The 22,692-nt window shown below is 42.4% G+C and overlaps 1 protein-coding gene across 2 annotated transcripts in view; it reads left to right on the top strand.

The window, feature by feature from the left end:
* Window positions 1–22,692, top strand: part of LOC140714166 (uncharacterized) — a 67,206-nt gene that overhangs the window by 23,251 nt on the left and 21,263 nt on the right. For both annotated transcript variants that reach the window (XM_073025033.1, XM_073025032.1), the window contains exons 8-10: window positions 1,288–1,412; window positions 5,259–5,320; window positions 6,769–6,923. In XM_073025033.1, the coding sequence (XP_072881134.1) occupies window positions 1,288–1,412; window positions 5,259–5,320; window positions 6,769–6,923 (342 nt within the window). The remainder of the gene's footprint in view (window positions 1–1,287; window positions 1,413–5,258; window positions 5,321–6,768; window positions 6,924–22,692) is intronic.

Genomic DNA, 22,692 nt, shown 5'->3' with positions numbered 1-22,692 from the left:
AGACATTGGAAATAACTCAAATAATTCATTGTGGGGAAAGTTGAGAAATCCCATTCTCCTTTGGGAAGCAGGATGGTGATGGCAGCCAAGGGATCTATCCTTGAAGAAATTTCCTGTTTGGAATGGATGTCCATTTAGATCTAGCAATCTAGTTGAAAGAATCAGGAGAACAGAAGTGGGGTACAAGATGCTGTAAACCCAAGGTAGATGTGAGAATGTATTAATGTCAAAAGTACTGAACGTGTTAAGAGCATTTGTGGTGACTGCTCAGAAATGACTACGGCAAGTGTCTGGGATGTACATTCAAGCTAATTGAACATTCAGAAATGCTGACCATGGACTACAAGTGAGCAAATGCTTTGTGGTCTGTGCTGCAAGGACTTTACCAGTTTGGAGCTTTGAGATTCCAACAAGCACACTGAAAGTGGAAGTCAAGGTCAGTGAAAAGGGTGCAATTGGATCTTTGTGGTCTACAGTACAACAGAAGTAATCAGATCTACATAATAACATTGAACATCCTAAAGCTGTGCATGCTTTTCTTGGTCTGATATATCACATGATAACTTCAGTTTAGGACACAGAAAAGTATGGCACAGTACACGCCCTTTAGCCCACAAAGTTGTGCCAACCGTTTAACCGATTCAAAGATAAGACGATAATTCATAAAAGCCGAATTAGGCCATTTTGGTCCATCAAGTCTTCTCCACCATTCCATTATATGTGATTTATTATCCATCTCAACCCTATTCTCTTGCTTCTCCCCATAACTAATCAAGAACCTATCCACCTCTGCTTAAGTATACCCAATGCCTTGGCCTTCACAGCCGTCTGTGGCAATGAATTCCAGATACACCACAATTTGCCTAAATTCCACATTCACCACCCTTTGGCTAAGGATCAAGTTAGCCCTTCCCTCCCACACAGACTTCCAGTATCTTATGGCCACAGGGAACATTTTGTTTTGGAGATTTCAGTGATTTAGTACATTGAATACAGTCAATAAAATAAAAATAAAATAAAACATTTTTAGACCAGTCGGCTATAATCTTTGCATTTGGGTAACTTTAACCGAATCAATCTGACTGAATGACCAGCCTTTGTATCCCCTTCTTCAAAACGGGTACAAATTAACAATGTAACATTCAGAAGGAAACTAATGTAATATTTAAGAATATTTGACTCAATGCAATAGTCCTGCAAAGAATTAATGCCATCTCACATTAAGTGAGAAATTTGTTCTCATTTTGAATGGTAAATGCACATTAACTTGTTTTACATTTATTCCAGGGTCCAGTATGCACTTGGGGGCCCTTCCCATTTCATTTAAAATTGAAAACCGAGAGTACAACGCTACCCTCGGAGATTCACGGTCCGCATATTTTTGCACACTGGGCAAAGCTGTGACTGAAGCTGTAAGTAACAGAATCCAAGGTGTCTCCCAGCCACTAGTTCTAGGGTGCTTTTCTGTTCCTGCTTTTCATTCTTCAGGAGTACACTATTGACAAACGTTTTGCAAACGGCTGTGCAAGTGATGGAGCATATTTTGTATTTGGAAGTGTAGTGCTTAGCTTTATGCTCTTACAGTGCCAGTGATCTGGGTTTAATTCCTGCCGCTGTCTTTAAGGAGTTTTGTATGTTCTCCCTATATTTGTTTGGGTTTCCTCCCTCGTTCTAAAGACGTGGGCTAGAAGGTTAATTGTTATGGGTGTAATTGGACAATGCAGGCCTGCTGGGTAGGTGAAGTCTGTTACTGTTAAACAGTTACCAAATGTGACATGAAGATTTTATATTTAAGTGAATCTCTACAAGAATATTACAACTTAAAGGGGGATGGGGGGAACAACTTCATTCTGGTTTTAATGTTTTTAGATTCTTCACAGACATTTCCGCATATCGTTTGATGGAATTGCAGTAACCTGACTTAACGTTAGTGACAGACTTCATGGGTTTAAAGTGGGTTGGAGATCTTGCAGCACCTGAGTTAAAATTACCTTTGGAATTCAGGGCCAATAAGTTGAGTTGTCCATCACCTCTGATCACACAAGGCTTCTGGGTGGTAGTTGCACTCACTGTGCATTGATTCCAAGGCCAAGAAAGTAGGAAGTGGGTTACAAGAGATTGGGCAAGTTACCACATTATCTGAGAGGATAGAAAGCTGCTTACCACTTTTAGAAAGATTAGCTTCATTGTCACACCAAAACATTGTGAAATGTGCTGTTTGCATCAAATCAGTGAGGACTTGCTGAGGGCAACCTGCGAGAGCTGTCACATTTCCAGAACCAGCACTGCATGCCCACAGCTTGCTGCCCTTAATCCATGTCTTGCTTGGAATGTGTGAGGAAACTGGAGCAGCTGAGTCATGGAGAATGTGCGATCTCCTTCCAGCCAGCAGCAGGAATGAACCCAGATCAGTGCTCAGTGCTGCTGTGAAGCAATTGTGCTAACTGCTACACTACTGTGCCACCACTTTGTCTGCTCACAAGCAGGAATGAAGCAAATTAACACTGCCTATGGATACATTGGTTTACACTTGTGTTCTGTCTGAACTTTATCCAGTGTAAGCAGCATTGGGGGTTTAACTTGGCAGTCATTAAAATGACTATAGAATTTCTATTTTCCTGCGGTCCCATGTGTGAAATAAAAGGACTTTTTTTTATTGGGCAAGCACTACATGAAGATTTGTTCGCTCTTTTGAGCGAACTAATTACATCCATCTGGCAGCATCTTTCTCCAGTAAGTGCTGCCTTTCAAAGCACTTTAATTGCTTGCTGTCTCTTTGTACAGGAATGAGATTTGACTCTCGACTACTGAGGTGAGTAATAATGGATTGTTAATCTCACTCCTGGATTCTAGGAGCGCAAGGGTCTTCACTATTCCAGAAACAGACTAGCAGGCCACATAGTGGCCACTGAACATTGAACGCTACTGAAACAAATTGAACAGCAACTTTGAGTCTTTAGCCAAGTGTCTGTATCAACTCTCCTTTAAAACTACTGGGTGGTATAACAAGCACCCAATTTGTCCCAGGGTTTGTTGATATGCTGCAACTTCTCTCAAATAGTGTGCAACCCCATTTTTCTTGATTTCTTTCCAAATTCATCTGAAATATTTGCCTCACGCCTACTCACTTTTTTGCCCAGCAGCATCTGAAGTTCTGTTTACTTTGTAGCTACAGCATTAGCCTTTCATGAAATAACAAGCAGGATAGACAAAGGAGAATCGGTGGATGTTGTGTACTTGGGTTTTCAGAAGGCCTTTAACGTGCCACGCAAAGGCTACTTAGCAAGATAAGAGTTTATGGTATTTCGGGGAAGTTAGTAACATAGAGTAGTGGTTGATTGGCAAGAGGTTTTAAAAAGTGGGAATGAAGGGAGCCTTTCCTGCTTTGCTGCCAGTAACTATTGTTCCACAATGGCCTGTGAGACGGCTTCTCTTTGTTGTATGCCAGTGATTTGGATATTAGAATTGATGGCTTTGTGACCAAGTTTGTGAATGATATGAAGACGGGTGGGACAGGTAGGGTTGAGGAAGCAGGACGGCTGCAGAAGAACTTGGATAGATTAGGAGAATAGGTAAAGAGTAGCAGATAGGATACAGTGTCGGGAGGTGCATGACCATGACCTTAGCTCACCTGTTAGACATGCTCTACTGCAGGTATATTTTTAGATATTTCAGAACCCAAGAAGTCATTGTCACCCTCCTACAAAGAGGCTCAGGCACTCAGTCCAGCAAAGGCAACCTTTTCTTGAGATGGTTGCTTTCATCCCCAGAACAGATGGTGGTAGTTTTGATCCTTAATCTATGATGGTATATCTTATCAAGCCACTGTTCTGTTAAAAGAAGTTCACATACTTAAATGTGTCCTATCTTCCAGCTAACAATGAATTTCATGGCAAAACCTTGTCATGTTTCACTTGGCATTTGAGGTGTTAATTTGGAAGTTGCCCTTGCCCAGGCATTATCATTCCATAACATAGATGAAGTGTGCAGCATTAATTCCAGCAGCTCCCAGTTCAGGCTGTATTAAACAGTTGTTCTTTCACCTTTTTTACTCTTGATCCTTTACTAGCAAGCTTGTTCTGAGAGCAGCTATGCATGGTCTGAAGAAACTGTTCTTGTGGGGGGGGGGGGGGAGGAAGGTGGAGCTTGGAACTGTTCTTGTGGGAGGGGAGGAAGGTGGAGCTTGGAACTGTTCTTGTGGGGGGGGGGAGGAAGGTGGAGCTTGGAACTGTTCTTGTGGGAGGGGAGGAAGGTGGAGCTTGGAACTGTTCTTGTGGGGGGGGGGGAGGAAGGTGGAGCTTGGAACTGTTCTTGTGGGAGGGGAGGAAGGTGGAGCTTGGAACTGTTCTTGTGGGGGGGGAGGAAGGTGGAGCTTGGAACTGTTCTTGTGGGGGGGAGGAAGGTGGAGCTTGGAACTGTTCTTGTGGGGGGGAGGAAGGTGGAGCTTGGAACTGTTCTTGTGGGGGGGGGGGGAGGAAGGTGGAGCTTGGAACTGAGCTTGTGGAAGTGGGTCTTTGCTGCCAAGCTCTCCTTGTGTATTGACCCCACTTAAAAAAAAAAGGCCTATTACCCAAACAACTGGCAGATCTTTCAGATGTATGAGGAAATGGGGCATCTGTGTGGCTCTCCCATGTCATCAAGTGAAAATGGAGATGTGTATTGAACCTGGGTCTTCTGAATGTGGGGAAGTAGGTGTGTCTCTGTGCTAGAGGTAGTACATAATGGCCAGGTTGAGTTGGGGGGGGGGTGGAATCTCCCACTGGTGGAGGACAAAATTAAGTGGCAGGTGTCTAGATATTGGGTAATGAATAGCTGGCTCTCTGCCTCTTGTGAAGCAAGTTCAATGGTGCTCAAAATGTAACATACCAAATTCTTAAAAGAGAAAACTGAAAACTTTCCTCATAGCTCTAGTCAATATGACCCCTTATTAATTCCTCAAATTGGGCAGTACACCTTTTAAAGGTGCCACTGCTAATTTGCATTGCACTGAGTTGGGGAGGGTACTGTTTAGTCTACATAGATGTTCACTGGCATCTTCAAAGTAACAAATTTTGGGGACCCGTCAAATAGCAAGCTGGTTTTCTTCACAGATCAGATTTTGAGGATACGGTATTTTGAAGTGCACAATCTGGTCCCCTTGTGGTTATCCAGGTTGGGCAGCCCTGGGAGAAAATTTCTGGCCCCTGAGCAAGTTGAAATTCTATGATTTGTAAAGTGAATCCATTATATTAAAAGTTGTGTTTTAACTCATTTGTCAGTTGCAGACAATCCTAAAGCCAAAATACAGCTATTTCGTCCAAGCAGTGGTAAGACATTTTGGGTAAGTTTCAAGTCCAAACCTATGAAGCTATCTTGAAGTGTCTTGGGTTTAGAATCTTGATGGTCTGAAAGGTTTTGATTGTCCTCTAATCTATTAATTTGCTAATAACTTGGACTATAATTCAGTTTAAAGGAATTTGTTTCAGGAGAATTTGTATGGTAGCTTGCTTTGAATAATTGAACTTGCATGTCAAGTTGGCCAAAGGAGGAGCAGGAATTTTCTAGACATGGGTAGACTTATAGTGGAAGTCTTAATGTAGTTTGTTCTTCATATTCAAACCCAGTGGATGTCTGAATTAATATGCAATTAATGACAGCCATTAGTGTTACTTCCAGTGTCCATTGTGTGGAACTATTCTCGTGGCCACTGGATTGTGCTACCCCCATTGAGGTCACTGAGGGGTGGGAGTGTATAAACAATACTGTAAAGTCAGTTACATAGGATTCTGTAATTGGCGAGTACAGGTCCTGTACCTCAATGTCCATGTATCCCACTGTACCTCCTAAACAACATTGGTGTGTTGCCTTGAATATTTTGGTGATTCCATTACTTTCCATGCTGAGTTGAGTAGCTCCCTCCAACTCCTTCAGACAGTTCATTCTAGACTCCATTCAGCCTCTGGGAGAATATATCCTGTAAACCCATGGTGGGTGGGGGTGGTATCTGCCCTCAATGTACCTTCCATTATTGGGTGAGCCCTTGCCCTCTGCTCCAGGGGAAACAATAACCCAGCCTTCCCTGTCTCCAACTAATGCTTCAATCTGGTGTTGTATCCTCTTGAATCTCCTGTGTCCCTCACCAGCGTTTTTGCATCTGTCTATAGTGTGTTGATTAGAAAGATGGGTTAACTCTTATTAATCCTTCAGAACTGGGAGAGGGAGCCAAGTAAAGTGTTTGAGGGAAATATAATGGAACAAGGGAATATCTATGATGAAATTGAGTGGTAGATAGATAGATACTTTATTCATCCCCCATGGGGAAATTCAACTTTTTTTTCCAATGTCCCATACACTTGTAGCAAAACTAATTACATACAATACTTAACTCAGTAAAAAATATGATATGCATCTAAATCACTATCTCAAAAAGCATTAATAATAGCTTTTAAAAAGTTCTTAAGTCCTGGCGGTTGAATTGTAAAGCCTAATGGCATTGGGGAGTATTGACCTCTTCATCCTGTCTGAGGAGCATTGCATCGATAGTAACCTGTCGCTGAAACTGCTTCTCTGTCTCTGGATGGTGCTATGTAGAGGATGTTCAGAGTTATCCATAATTGACCGTAGCCTACTCAGCGCCCTTCGCTCAGCTACCGATGTTAAACTCTCCAGTACTTTGCCCACGACAGAGCCCGCCTTCCTTACCAGCTTATTAAGACGTGAGGCGTCCCTCTTCTTAATGCTATTTTGATGGAACATGTAACATAATTGTCCCCTTTTCTATATCTAAAGGCATGGGTCTGTGATCTCAACAAGTGACCTGGTATTCTTAAGTACCCCACCAGCAAGCCATGAGGTGTTGGGTGTGTTCTTCGACTTGGTTAACTCAAATGGTTTTCTGACAGGAACGGATTTTAAAGTGGATGCTTATTCCTTCACTGTTGGTGGTAAGAGCATTTAAAGTGTTACTATATTCTCTAAAAGTTGGATAAAACGAGTATGAACTTTGCCTAGATTTGGAATTGCAAGTTGCTGTAGTTTTAATTACTTTGCTTCATTAGTGGAGTAGTATTTATCAACCAAGTGTCTTATTGGTTCTGCGTCTATTATAATACTGTTTAACAAATGATTTGGCCACCTTCCATGACTTTTAAGAAGGTAATTGGCAATCATTGTTCCAGGAGGGACAATTGTGTGGCTGTTGCATAATTGCTAATGGTCTCAGCGTGGTATGTAAAACACCAATGTCTTTTAATGGAAGATCCTACATGAAGTACTGGATATGGCCCAGTCCATCATGGGTAAAACCATCTCCATCATTGAGCACATCTACACGAAGTGTTGTCACAGGAAGGCAGCATCCATCATCAGGGACCCTCATCTCTCTTCGTGCTGCTGCCATAAGGAAGAAGCTACAGGAGCCTGTGGACTCAACCACCAGGTTGAGGAACAGGAGATAACTTCACTTCCTCCATCATTGAAGTGTTCCCTACGACTTATGGATGCACGTTCAAGGACTCTTCATCTCAGATTTGATATTTATTTATTATATTTTCACAGCTTGTTTGTCTTTCATTAATTGTAGTATAGTTATTCTATTATGGATCTGAGTATGCCCTCAAGAAAATGAATATCGGGCTTCTATATGATGAAATGTTTGTACTTGATAATTTGAACTTGAACTTTGATCACTGAAGGGGTGAATCAGAAGACCCTAAAATATAGGAGCAGAATTAGGCCACTTGGTCCATTGAGCCTGATCCACCATTTTGTCATGACTGATCAAATTCTCCCTTCAGCCCCAATCTCCTGCCTTCTCCCCATAACTTTTCATGCCCTGCCCAATCAAGAATCTGTCAACCTCTGCCTTAAAAGTACTTAAAGACTAGGTCTCCACAGCTGCCTGTGGCAAGAATTCCATAGATTCACCACTCTGGCTAAAGAATTTCTCATCTCCATTCGAAAAGGATACCCCTCTATTCTGAGGCTCTGTCCTCTGGTCTTAGACTCCTACCATAAGAAACATCTTCACATCCACTCTATCGGGGCCTTTCAACATTCAATAGGTTTCAATGAAGTCACCCCTCATCCTTCTGAATTCTGGTGAATACAGACCCAGAGCCATCAAAAACTCTTCAAATGACAAGCCATTCAATCCTGGAATCCTTTTCGTGAACCGCCTCTAAACCCTCTCCAGTTTCAGCATGTCCTTCCAAGATGGGCCCAAAACTGCTAACAGTGCTCCGTGAGGCCTCAGTGATTTGTAAAATCTCAACATTATGTCCTTTTATATTCTAGCCCTCATGAAATGAATGATAACATTGTATTTGCTGCCTTCACCACAGATTCAACCTGCAAATTAAACTCCCAAGTCCCTTTGCTCCTCCATTTTTGATATTTCGCTCCACTTAGAAGTTGTTAACTCTTTTATTTCTTCTCAAAATACATGACCATACACTTCCCAATACAATATTCCATCTGCCATTTATTTGCACATTCTCCTAACCTGTCTAAGTCCTTCTGTAGCCTCTCTACTTTCTCAAAACCACCTTCTCACTCACCTCGGTATCATCTGCAAACTTCTCAACAGTTCCATCAATTCCATCATCCAAATCCTTGACATGTAATGTAAAAAGAATCTGTCCCAACAGGGATCCCTGTGGAACACCACTAGTCACTGGCAGCCAGCCAGGCATCTATCCATTGAAGCTTTGTACACAAGTTTAAAATGTCCCAAGGTTTTTGAAGGGAATGTTGCCAAACACAGATTAGACAAGATATGAAGGAGTTGGTCTAAGACTGGTGAAAGGCCATGTTGTAGTCAAGGTAGCACAAAAATTAGCTGCTTGACCTACAGGTCTGCACTGATCAGAAGATACCTGTTGCATTAACTTTGTTCTCAACATTCTATCCCTTGCTCAATTTAATGGCAAGTTGTTCTAAGACTTGGACTATCAAAGGAAACCATGCAGAGCCTGTGGAGCTCCACTGACTGGTTCAATCCTGACTCCAATGCTGAGGTCGCACCTTCACTTGAAGCCCTTATTGTAAATTGATGAACAGCTAATGATTGAGTTGAGGGATCACTAAATACCAAGTCTTGTAGGGCTGATTAAGCCTGCCGGGGAGTCGGTGGGTGGTGATAGGCCAATGGAAAAAGGGTTTTGTTTTTTTTTTGTTTTTTTTTTGAGGAATCTCTGGTTCCTTTTGCTTAATTTCTGCTTGCAATTTGGATTTGAATTTCCCCGGTTCTGTTTTTAAAATGCAGTCACCTATGGTTGCATGGCACGAGAGGGCACAACAGTGGTTAGTGGTTAGCTTTATAGTGCCAGTGGTAATGCTGCAGCTGTATAGGGTACTGGGGAGACCACATCTGGAGTACAGCATGCAGTTCTAGTTTCCTTTGAGGAAGGACGTAACTGGATTTGGAGGCAGTGCAGAGGAAATTCACCAGGTTGATTCTGGAGATGAGGGGGTTGGACTGGGGAGAGTTGTCTGATACTATACTCACTGAAATTCAGAAGGATGAGAGGAGATCTTGTAGAAATATATAAAATTATGAAAAGGATAGATAAGAGAAGCAGGAAAGTTGTTTCCACTGGTAGTTGAGTCTTGAACTAGGAGAGATACCTTCAAGATTCGGGGGAGTAGATTTAGGATGGAGATGAGGAGTAACTGCTTTTCCCAGAGTGAATCTGGAACTCTGCCCAATGAAGCAGTGGAGGTTACCTCAGTAGATATATTTAAGATGAGGTTGGATAGATTTTTGTATAGTAGGGGGAATTAAAGGTTATGGGTGAGGGCAGATAGATGGAGACAAGTCCATGGCCAGATCAGCCATGACTATATTGAATGGTGAAGCAGACTTGATAGGCCAGATGGCCTACTCCCACTCCTATTTCTTGTGTTCTTAGATCAGGGTTCAATTCCTGCCACTGTCTGTCATTCTCCCCGCGACTGCAATGGTTTCTTCTGGCTGTTGCCTCCCAGATTCCAAAGATATACGGTTAGGGTTAGTAAGCTCCGGGCATGTTCTGGTGTCAGAAGAGTAGTGATGCTTGCAGGCATCCTCTAGCACAATCAAACAATGTCTTTCTCTGCATGTTTCAATGTACATCTGGTAAAGCTAATCTTATGGTCCCTTTGTGATTGCTTCTCTAGACCAGGGTAACCTGAAATAGTCATGGCAAAGGAATCCTTTGCCATTTAATTCCAATTTTAGATCAGAGCAGTTAGTTTAGTAACACAAGGTTCTATAAATGCTAGAAATCTAGAGCAACGTGCACAAAATGCTGGAGGAACTCCAAGTCAGACAGCATCTTTGGGCATTTCTGACTGAGACACTTCATCAGGACTGAATATATTTTGGTGCCTATTATATGGAACAGGCTTTGAACCATTTTTTTGTCCAATACTGAACTTTTATTTTCCCATTCCAAGTCTGTCTATTCAACACTTCAGTCTTGAGCCATCCCCACTCAAGTCCTGTATCCAGTATCAGGTTTGACATGTGAAATCTTAAAAGGAAAAGCTTATGTCACTGCTATGTAATATGCAATTGTCCCATTATTTTCTAACAGATTGGTTATCAGTAAGCTTGGGGGGCTATGCAAACTGTTCAAGAATCTCGAATCCTGTACATGCTGTTTTTGAGTAGGATCTGAAAGTTCAAAGTAAACTTATTACCGAAGTACATAATATTACCATATAAAACTCTGAGATTCCTTTTGTGGGCATGCTCAATAAACCCATGACAGAATCAAAAAGACTACAGCAAGGGTGCAAGAGGCAACAAACTATGCAAATACAAAAAAAAAAAATGAAGTAAATAGGCAATAAATATGTTGGAGCATTTCAATGATGAGGCAAGTGGGGTTGAGTGAAGTTATCCCCTTTGGTTCAAGAGCCTGATGATTCAGTGGTAATATATTCCCAAACTTGGTGCTGAGAGTCCTAAGGCTCCTGTGCCACCTCCCTGATGGCAGCAATGAGAAGAGCATCTGGGCGTAAAATGGAATTCACAACTTTCCAGTGAAACCTAAAATCAATTTTCAATGTGCATCTTGGAAATTTAAGGTGATTTGTTGTCGTATCACCAGCTGGTGGTGTAGTGGCATCCAGACAGCACCTCGAGGCAGGTGGTCCTGGGCCTGAATTCACTTCCGCACTTTCTATCTCCGCTGGGTTTGAGCGTCAAGCTAGCAACTTGGCCTCTTTTTTTTATTAAAAACTGACAAATGCTAAAGAAGAAGTAAGATTGCTGTCTGATGCGGCTCAGGGCACAAAGAGGAACAACAGTTCTCACTTGTGAGATGCATTTTGGTGGTGGGAATGGTGCAATATGCCATGCAGACAATTATTCCAAACGTAAGTACATTCAGGTACTAAGGAAAACCAAAAAACAATGCAATCAAAATAACATGCAACCCATGCGGCAAGTATTGAGAGATCAGGAGATGTGTAGATTGGCTGTTCCTCGGGCTGGTGTTTTCAAGCTTTGAGGTTCCTGATGAAAGAGAATGACGAGGGTTGGAGGGGGGGGGTGTGTCCAAGATGGTAGTGGTGGCTTTTCCAAGGGAATGGAAAGTGGAGACCATCAACCAATCAATGGGTGTAGGGGTGATTGATTTCTTGATGATCATAGCTTTATTCACTACTTTCTGCCCTTTCTTACACTCGTGGGTCAAAACATTTGCCATTACCAAGCTTATGAATCTGGACAGAATGTTCTCAATGGGGTATCTATACAAATTGATGGTCCTTAGGCATCTTGTATCTCCCGGCCTTCTGAAGCCAGTGTGTTTTCTTGATTATAGTGTTTACATAGTTGGACCTGGATGGCTGGTGATATTTGTACCTCTAAACACTAAGCTCTCAATCATCTCCAACTCTGCACTATTGATACATGAGCATTTACTTCAGCCCTCTTTCTAAAACTAATTTTGCTGACATTTTGGCACCATGCCACTAAGCATTTTGTCCTTCCTGTACTGTCTCATTGACACACTATGGCTCTCCTCACTAGCTTGTAGATGAAGAGCAGAACCTGGCCACAGTTGTAAAGTAGAGGGTTGAGGATGTAGCTTTGTGGATAATTGTGGTGAAAGTGCTGCCTGTGTTCATTTGCAGGAGGTGTAACGGAGTTGCAGGAGTAAGAGTTTGGATCAAATAGCAATGAACATTTTCTATAAATTGCCACTCATCTCATGGGTATGAATGGGAGACTGTTGTGGGCTTGTATCTTGGCTGTATTGTCTTTTGGTTTGATAAATTGCATGTGCTAGTTATTAATTAAATGTAACTTTGTGGATCTTTTGTCTAAAATGATATTTGCTTGCAATTGGTAAATGCCCCCTCCACACTGAAAAGCTATTTTTTCTGCACCAGTCCTAAATTTGCTGGTGCAAATTTCTATTTTGTTTGATTAGGAGATGGAGGACCCAAATTCTGTGGCTTTCCTGACCAGATTTCCTTCTGAAGGTATGCTGAATGAACCAGATCCCAGGGTGGGTGACTGTCTAATTGGAAACCGATTCCTGTTATTGGAGTACCAAATTTTTCACATTGCCCTCTTAACATAAATGTTTTCCCATTCAGCACCCATAATCTGGGTGGGGGAAGATAACTTTAGTGGCTTATTTGCTTACAACACACACAAAATGCTGGTGGAACACAGCAGGCCAGGCAGCATCTATAAGGAGAAGCACTGTCGACATTTTGGGCCGAGACCCTTCATCAGGACTAACTGAAAGGAAAGATAGTAAGAGATTTGAAAGTAGTGGGGGGAGGGGGAAATGCGAAATGATAGGAGAAGACCGGAGGGGGTGAGATGAAGCTAAGAGCTGGATAGGTGATTGGCGAAAGTGATAGAGCTGGAGAAGGGAAAGGATCATGGGACAGGAGGCCTCAGGAGAAAGAAAGGGTGGGGGAGCACCAGAGGGAGATGGAGAACAGACAAACAACTAAATATGTCAGGGATGGGGTAAGAAGGGGAGGAGGGGCATTAACGGAAGTTAGAGAAGTCAATGTTCATGCCATCAGGTTGGAGGCTACCCAGCCGGTATATAAGGTGTTGTTCCTCCAACCTGAGTGTGGCTTCATCTTGACAGTAGAGGAGGCCATAGATAGACATATCAGACTGGGAATGGGATGTGGAATTATTTGCTTGTTGCATTAACAATTATGGATGGTTCTGTTACTGGCTGTTGAAGGTAGCATTGCAAAAGATAATGGGTCCCACTGGACATTGCAGCTAACTTGATTCACATTGTTTAGACACCTTTCCCTGTTGACTAGACTGACTCATGGGAGTAGTGCAGGCAAATCGTGTTGCTATGATCCCGAGTTAATTTTACAACATGAAGGAATCTTGTCTGCATATTCCATCTATGAAAATGAATGGTGCAAATTAAAATTCTTTGTTTTGCACTGTCCTTTTACAGATTGAAGTTTACATTTAAGATTAATGCATTACAAATCTTAAATATTTTATCAAATGGGGTAAAAGATTACTCAATTGCAAGGCTAAAATTGTGTAGATCAATAACTGGTACACTCAGTCCAGCATGGGTAAAGCCCTCCCCATCACTGAGCTCATCTACACGAGGCATTGTTGAAGAAGGAAACATCCATCAGGCACCCCCTCACCACTCGGGGCATGCTCCTGTCGCTGTGGCTTTGAGGAAAAAGTACAGGAGTCTCAGGACTCTCACCACCAGGCTGATGGACAGTTATTACTCAACTGTCAGGCTTTTGAACCAAAGTGAATAATTTCACTCAAATTCACCTGTCCCATCACTGAAATGTTCCCACAACCAATGGACTTGCTTTCAAGGACTCAACTTGTGTTCTTTATTTATTACTTGTTATTTCTTGAATTTGCACACTGGTTGAATGCCCAAGTTGGTGCAGTCTTTCATTGATTCTATTATAGTTATTAACGATTTGAGTGCTTGCAGGAAAATGAATCTCGGTGATATGTAGTGACACATATTTACCTTGAACTTTTAATTTGTGGTAGAATGGCCATCTTGTGTTTTGAAAAGTTCTCAGGATTACAAATCAGTAATTTTGCAGTATTGTCAATTATCAGCTAAAATTGAATGATCTCACCGTGAAAGCTGAGACAAACAGTGGATGAGACAAAATGCTGGTTGAGTCCAAGTTGGGTGGTATCTGGGGCAGCAAAGGAATGATCAGGTTTCCGGTTGAGACCCTGCATCAAGACTGAAGGAAGATTGACAAAATTAAGAGAAAGGGAGGAGTAAAATGTTGATTGTCTATGTTGACAATGTTGTCTATTTTTGTATAAATACAGAATTTGTTACTTGGTTAAGCAGTAGCTTATATTTCTATACTTTTTATATTTCCATTAAACTTTGGCTAATTGTGCCAACCACTTAACTTGGCCAAAATATACTGTTTGAGGTGTCCCATTTAGCCAGAATCAACTGTATTTGGTATTTTGGGTAGTGGAGACAAATTCTGCATAAAGCTAACTGTGAAAATTAGAGGGCTCTCTGTCCTCTCCAACAGGAAAGGTACTCACCCAAATTTTGTGACTGGTTTTCAGCTCTGGCAGAAGTTTTCCTGCCTGAGTCCATGGCTTCTGTCCAGCCGGAGAAACATATGACATGATTTTTTTTTTTACAGTACATCAATTGCAGAGCAAAATCTCCCCACTCTATGACCTTCATATACTTTACAAAAGTATTTGACTTTGTAAATCATCCTGCCCTTTAGCAGGTACTATCTAAAGTCGGGTGCCCAGAGAAATACCTCAAGATCCTGCAGCTCTTCGACAATCAAATGAGTGCAACAGTTGCTCAGAAATGGCACCTTCTAAGGTTGAGAGTGGGATCAAATATGTGCATCAATGCCCCAACTTTTTGCTGTTTTCATTGTAAACATTCTACACCCCACAGGCCAAAACCTCCCATGAGGAGTCCAGATTCTCTGTAGGACAGATGGGGGTCTCCAACCTTAATAGGTTCACAGCAAAGAGCAAGGTGTTAACTACTTCCATCATGGAGCTCCAATATGCAGACAACACCATGGTAGCTCAGTTTGGGGATTTACAGTGCATAATGGATGCTTTTACTAGACCATCTAAGCTCCTGGGACTTGATCTAAACATAGAGAAAATCAAGTCCTGCAGCAGATCAATCTCCTAAACCTCATCACCCAAGTTGACAACATCCCTCTGGCAAACACCTTTTTCCCACATCTTGGCACTTTCTTTCTTCAAGAGCCAACATTGACTTGTAAATGAATTGCAGAATGGGCTGTGCAAGTGGAGCTATTGCAAAGGTAGAGATGGTTTTGAAGATCGGGTTATCAAGACCAACACTAAGCTTCCGGTCTATAAAGCAACAGTCCTCCCTCTTGCTATATGGAGCAGAGTCAAGGACAACATATAACATGAAATCCATAGAAACTTGCTATCAAAGATGCCTCCAAGATTCTGAGAGTTAGCTGGAAGAGCAGGCATACTACTGGAGAAAGTTAACATCAACTCCATAGCCACAATCGTGACTAACACCAATTGGCCTGACTCCCAGCTCCCCAAACGACTCATTTGGCCAACTCAAGGATGCAAAGTACAGTCCTGGAGGGCAGAAAAAGTGCCACACCAACCTGAATGAATGGGAGAAATTAGCACAGGATAGGTAAAGCTGGAGAAGGACTGTCTGAGGGAACTGCACGTCTCGAAGAATACCTCCACCTAAGTGGTTTCAATGTAAGGAGAGATGGGGAAAGGCCCAACAAGCTACATTCACCACCACTTCAGTGACCTACACCTGCCAACACTGCAGTGGGACATGTGGAGCACAGATCAGCCCCTTCAGTCATCTCAAGACACACCGGATCAACCACCAGAAGATGAATTGTACTCAACTAAGTGATTGCTGATGACATAAATTTAATAAACCTTTGGGCCTTGTACAAGGCAGCCTCTGGGGCTTTGACTTTCTAACTCTTGGGCATTAGTATTTACATCTGTACTTGCTGCGCCGCCTTCTATCAAATAACCTGCCCAATTAATCATCTCCAGTGTAAAACTTTTCCACTTGCTTTCTTGGGTTATGGAAAGTATTTTTGTTAAAGCAGTACTCATGAGGATTAAAGTTCCATGTGGTGCTACTCTGGGGATTGAACTGCCCTCAGTAGACAGCTGTTGCATCTTTTTAAAAACTTCCTCAGCTTGGGCTTGCTTACTGGAATGAAAGCCACTGCCTCCCTGATACCAGTTAGTGACTTTGCGGAAGAGAGTTTCTCAGCTATTTAGATTTTTGATGCCTTTCATCAGGATTATATAAATTTAAAATTAAGTGACTTTAAATTTGAAATGGTGATGGGGAATAGTAATGGAAGCTGCCAGAGTTTCATTGACTTGTGAGCCAGTTGGATTACAGAAGGACACTGACTGCAATCAAATTATGATGGCTTATGCCCCATTTGAACCAACTTCTATTTTCAACTAAATCTCACAAATGGAAATGACTTCTCCATATCCATGTACTAAAATCCTTTCATTTAAAAAAAAAAAAATAAAAATAAATCTTTCCCCTCAATTTGATCTATTCACCTTTGTATTTTTGGTATCATTAAGTCTTTACACTGTTCAGCAGCTCTATTCTTTCTGACTTGAATTCTGGGCTCAATTTTGCCAAACTAGGGTTTTGTGCAAGTGCATCATCTACACTTTTCCGTCCCTCAAATAAATGCAGCTGCTAGATTTGCTTATTTGCGAGGGTTAGCAAGATGATTAGTGTATTTTGTCTTGTTTTGGTTCCTCTAATGAGCTTTGCAGGTGAAGTGACCTCAGTTTTTCCGACCAAGATGCGCAAACTTGCATTTGCAGAGTAAAAAAAGTTGAAGTTGTATTGAAACTGTAAGTTAGGGTTAGGCAACATTGGAGTATTGTACATGTTGTACTACATTACAGGAAGGATGTGGAAACTTTGGAGAAGGTGCAAAAGACATTTGCCAAGATGTTTCTTGGATTGGTGTATATAAGGAGAAGTTAGACTAATTTCGGTTATTTTCTGTGGAGTATCGGGCTGAGTGGAGACCTGAATAGAATTCCTTGTGAATGCTGCTTGTATGTTGCTGTGCACATTCTCCAAGTATTTCTCATTGCACATTTAATAATGCACTTGGATTTCTCTATAATTTAAGGCATAGTTAGTTGGTCTTGGGGGGAAGAAAAGGTCAAATACTGGAGGACTTGGATTTAAGGTGAGGGGATAAGAGTTTGGAGACTTACTAAGCATGTTTGTGCAGTTGTAGTTGCCTGGAATGTGGTGTCAAAGTTGGAAGCTGACATTGCAATGGTTAATCGATTTAAGCAAGCACATGGACAGGCAGGGTATGGACCATATGTAGGCAGCTGAAATTAATTAAATTAGCATGGTCAGCACAGTTGACATGTATTGAAGGGTCTGTTCTAATCCATTTTACTACCCTGTCATTTGTTCCAATGGCAGTAAGACATAGCAGAATTAGGCCATTTGGCCCACTGAGTGTGCTCTGCCATTCCATCATGGCTGGTCTATTATCTCTCAATCCTGATCTCTTGTTTTCTCCCCTGCTTGCCCAAACTCCACACTCCCATCCCTCCCTGAGTTCCAAACCTCCCAACTTTGGAGTATCCTGCCTCCATGGGGTTGACCACCCTCCCCCACCTGCCCGTGTCTGCAGGTCAGGTTAAGAGACGACAAAGCTGGACCGGATGGTATCGGCCCCAGGGTCCTGAAGTCCTGTGTGAGCCAGCTGTCTGGTATTTTGCAGCATCTTTACAGTCGGAGTCAGGAAAAGATATTGGTGCTATAGAAGACTTCCTGCTTGGTTCCTGTACCCTAGAAGGTGACTCCATCTACAGATCAATTGCTCTCACATCTCGTGTGGTGAAGGTGCTGGAGAGTCTGGTCCTGACTTGCCTCGGACCGTAGGTGAGATCTTTGTTGTACCTCTACAGTTTGCCTACCTCCTGCGAGTGGACGATGCCATCTGCTTGTTGCAGAGAGCTCACTCCCACTTGGATGACGCTGGTGGCGCTGAGAATCACTCTTTTTTTGAGTTCTCTGTTGCCTTCAGTACAATCCCATCACTTCTGAGTGAGAAGCTGCAAAGGATGGGCGTAGCGGATTTGTCTCCTCTCCTGGATTACCTGACAGACCCCGGTTTGTACAGCTGGGTGGTTCTGTTTGAGATGGTGGTGAGTGGCACCAGTTTCTGTTCACACTGTGTACACCTCCGACTTTCAGTGTAGGTCTGAGTCACTTGCGGAAGTTCTGGTGGTTGGCTGTATCAGAGATGGGCAGGAGTTGGAGTACATAGAACTGGTGGACAAGTTTGCGGAGTGGTGCGGGAGGAATTGCCTGCCTCCCGAATGAGGCAAAAGCCAGGGAGATGGTGATTGGTCTTGGATGGAAGAGGACTCGGCAGAGAAGTTGCAGTTGTGGAGGAGTACAGATACTTGGCTGTTCGCCTCGCCGACGGACTTGACTGGAAAGCCAACACCAAGGCCGATCACAAGGGGACGAGCAGACTAGTTTCTGAGGAAGCTGAGATCCTTCAATGTGTGCAGCCGGGTGTTGGAGATCTTTTACCAGTCTGTAGTGAGTGCAGCCGCCTTTGTGGCTTTGTGTTGGGGGAGCAGCATCAGTGCTGGTGATGTAAAAAAGACTAAATAAACTCAAAAAGCCTGATCCATCTTTGCAACCTAGACTTTTGAGTTCATGGTAGAGGAGGTGGTCACTAAACAAACTGTTATCCATTTATGGACAATTTGGCACATCCTCTCTGTGACCTACTGAATAATACACTCTTCAAACTCCACTGTCACAAGGATCGTTAAAAATCTTTCCCACCAAATTCGATAAGCATATACAACAGATCATCACTGTGACAAGGGAACACACATTGTACAATGGTCTGTTTTATTATTTCATACATTATTGAAAATGATTGCATATTGGTAAATTATTGTGTATATTTAAGTTTGCACACTGAGTGCTTTTAAGAGCTGCTGTAACAAAATTTCCCCAATATTATAAACTTTGACACCCTGACTAATCAAGAACCTATTAAGTACACTCTGACTTGCCTCCACTGCTGTTTGTGGCAAAGAGTCACTAGCCTCTGGCTAAACCAGTTCTTCCTAATGTTCTAAAAGGACTGTCTATTCTGAGGCTGTGCTCTCTCCCTCACTATAGGAAACATCCTTTCCACAGACTCTATTTAGGGCTTTCAGTATTCCAGCTTTCATTGTGAACCCCTCCTACCCCATTCTAAACTCTGGTGAATACACGTCCAGAGCCACCAAACGCTGTTAACTCTTGCATTTCTGCACCCATTCTCATGAACCTCCTCTGGATCCTCTATGCAATGCAAACATCCCTTCTTAGGGGGCCAAAAACTGTTTTGCATTACTTCAAGTGTACTCCGACTAATGCCTTTCAAACCTCAGCAGTGCATCCTTCTGCATCTTTTATGTTTGCATTTCTTGCTCCTCTGTACAAGTTTAGAACTGTTTAATTGTGTTAACATTATGCTGTGTTCTTTAGTGTTAGTGGAATATATTACATTCTTGAATATTTATTGTGTTATTGGCATCTTGTCCCCACGTCTTTAAATTTGCAAGAAGACACTATAGTATGGTTACTATTGCATAGGTGTTCCCCTTTTAACCGTAGGGTTATATCCAAAGCTATGGGCCTGACAAATCCATAAACATTGTATGTAGATAGCTCCTTTGTCCCTCCATCCTTTCACTGTTTGGGTCATTAACTTTTACTACTGATGATCCTTTAAGATTCCGTGTGGATTTTATTTTGAGGCCTTGTATCTCTTGCTGCCATCGTCCATTCCTGAAATTTTCACAGCAGCCATTTGCAGCACCTGAATTGTCCTGCGGTGCTGATTTGCAGTGTGCTTTGAGCCTGAGGACCTATCTGTAAGGGTGCAAGACAGAAGTGCTGTGGAGCTAAGCTGGTGTTGGATGTGTGCAATCTGCAAATGTGGAAGTGGTTAGAATGCTTGTTGCGTTTCTGATCCACGGTACCGCAATGCTGTCTGGCCATGCTCTGTTCTTGCTGTTGCCATTGGGGCGGAAGTCCAGGAGCCTGGGGTCCCACACCACCAGGTTCAGGAACCAGTTGTTCTTCAACCATCAGGTTCCTGAACCAATGTGAATAACCTTGACTCCAAACTGATTCCACAATCTACGGACTCTCTTTCAAGAACTCTACAACTCATCTTCCCAGTACTTACTATTGATCTGCATTTGCAAAGCTAATCTTTTGCACGTTAGTGGTTTGTCAATTGTTCTGTGTAGTTTATTGACTATATCGTATTTCTTTGCTCTGTGAATGCCTACAAGAAAATGGATTTTGAGACAGTACATGGTACATGGTAATGTGCGTGCTTTACTAACTTAAAAGTTGTCTCAAGCATTTTAATAGTCATCTGCAATAGGTCAGCTTTATCTTGTTGGTGGGAATGACTAAAGTGCTTGGGACAGCCACTGCCCTTGAACTGTGGTCACCTTGAAAACTGTTTCACTGAGAAACAAGCCTAACAGATAACCATATAACAATTGCAGCATGGAAACAGGCCATCTCGGCCCTTCTAGTCCGTGCCGAACGCTTACTCTTGCCTAGTCCCACCGACCTGCAGTCAGCCCATAACCCTCCATTCCTTTCCTGTCCATATACCTATCCAATTTTACTTTAAATGACAATATCGAACCTGCTTCCACCACTTCTACTGGAAGCTCATTCCACACAGCTACCACTCTGAGTAAAGAAATTTCCCTTTGTGTTACCTACCCCTAAACTTTTGCCCCCTAACTCTCAACTCGTGTCCTCTTGTTTGAATCTCCCCTACTCTCAATGGAAAAAGCCTATCCACGTCAACTCTATCTATCCCCTCATAATTTTAAATACCTCTATCGAGTCCCCCCTTCAGCCTTCTATGCTCCAAAGAATAAAGACCTAACTTGTTCAACCTTTCTCTGTAACTTTGGTGCTGAAGCCCAGGTAACATTCTAGTAACATTCTTTGTATTCACATTCCAAAGTTTTGGTTAATCACTGAGTATTGTGAAATATCTGCAGACTAGGCTGATGGATCTATTGAAGATAAAATCTGTTGGTCCATGGTTTTACACAATGCTACAACTGGTGCTGCTCTCCTGTAGCCCCAGTTACCAGGTTTCAGTCCCGACCCCTCCACTCTGGAGGTTGCACATCCTCCCTTGCCTACATGGGTTTCTTCCCACATCCGAAAAGTGGTTAACTGCAAGCGGTAGAAGCTTGAGGGTGCAGGGAAGTGGAATTGAGAATAAAGAATAGAATGCGGGGTATGTTTATAGATTGGTGTTTGATGGTACGTGTGGACTGGAAGGGTCTGATTCAGCTGTATCACTGACTCTTTAACAAAAGGCCAATGGGGTTGAGAAAACCATTATGGACTGAAGCACCTGTTCCTGTGTACTATCCTGTTATCTATGCTTCTTGTGGGTTTATACCCTTTAAAGGGTTACCCTTTACCCTCTCCACTCTAGGGCAGGGGTTCCCAACCTTTATGCCATGCAGCCTTGCCATTAACTGAGGGGTACCTGGACCCCAGGCTGGGAACCCCTGCTCTAGGGAGTAAAACGCTCCTCATCCAAAATGGACTAGATGCAAAAGCTCTTCTCTCCTACAGACTGGCACCTCCCCACCACCCCTGTGCCTTTCCCTTGCTAATTAACTGAACAACAGTTGACTATTAATGTTGCCACATGATAATTGTGGGCTATTTTGGCTTGCTGCTTCAGCAGTTGGGAGTTGCTAGTCTCTCCTTTCTCAAGGGGCCATGGTGGCGGCTGAAATCGGCTGTCTCAGAACAGCCACTGTAGTCACCCGGTACAAGGAAGATGTGGAGCTTTCTGATTGGCTGGTTGCCTCAATAACAATATACTGACTTCTGAGAAGAGGCAGCCTTGCTTGTGCTGACATGTCCCAGAATTTAAAATAAAACTAATTAGTCCCTTTTAATGAAATTGCAAACCTTGTTCTTGAAATGGTATCTGAATTTAGTGTCTAGAGTGTACAATTAACAGCCATGAATTCTAAATTTCATACCAGCCTTGGTTTCTATGGGTTCAAACCTTACGTAGGTGATTTTGGCATTATAACATGAAACTGTTATGACAATGGAACAATTACGCAAGCAGTACTGATGTATATGTACTTCTGATTCATTTGTGTTGAAAAGCAGCTGCAAGAAGATTATGTGAATTGAATGTTGGGTTGCTGGGATCAATGTTCCCTCAAAGGTGTGTGCACACGCACACCTTCCGCTACTAGTGCGCAAAGGGATTTAAAATGTACACAAAATGTTGTCACCTCTACCTCGCTGGCATGCTAACTATCTTTGACAATCATACACAGTCACATTTCTGTTTCCGGTTTCTGAGGATGGCTTTGACATGGTGGAGTTTGTGGTGATTTGTCTGCAGATTTTTAGCACTGGCTTATTAAGAGTGCTTTAATTGAAGAAATCATTGATTCATGATGTCAAATTCCAAAGAAGCAAAGGGTGTGAAATGCAAAAGAACGAGTTAATTTAAAACGGAATGGCTTAATAAAACTGCTCCATTGAGAGCTCATGAGGTCAGGAATATGCAGCTGTGAGAAATATTTATGTACAATACAAACTGGTTTTA

This window comes from Hemitrygon akajei, chromosome 21 (assembly GCF_048418815.1).
Source record: "Hemitrygon akajei chromosome 21, sHemAka1.3, whole genome shotgun sequence".
Classification (NCBI taxonomy): Eukaryota; Metazoa; Chordata; class Chondrichthyes; order Myliobatiformes; family Dasyatidae; genus Hemitrygon; species Hemitrygon akajei.
Note: the sequence above shows the minus strand (reverse complement) of the source record. Positions and strands in the feature narration are given on the sequence as shown.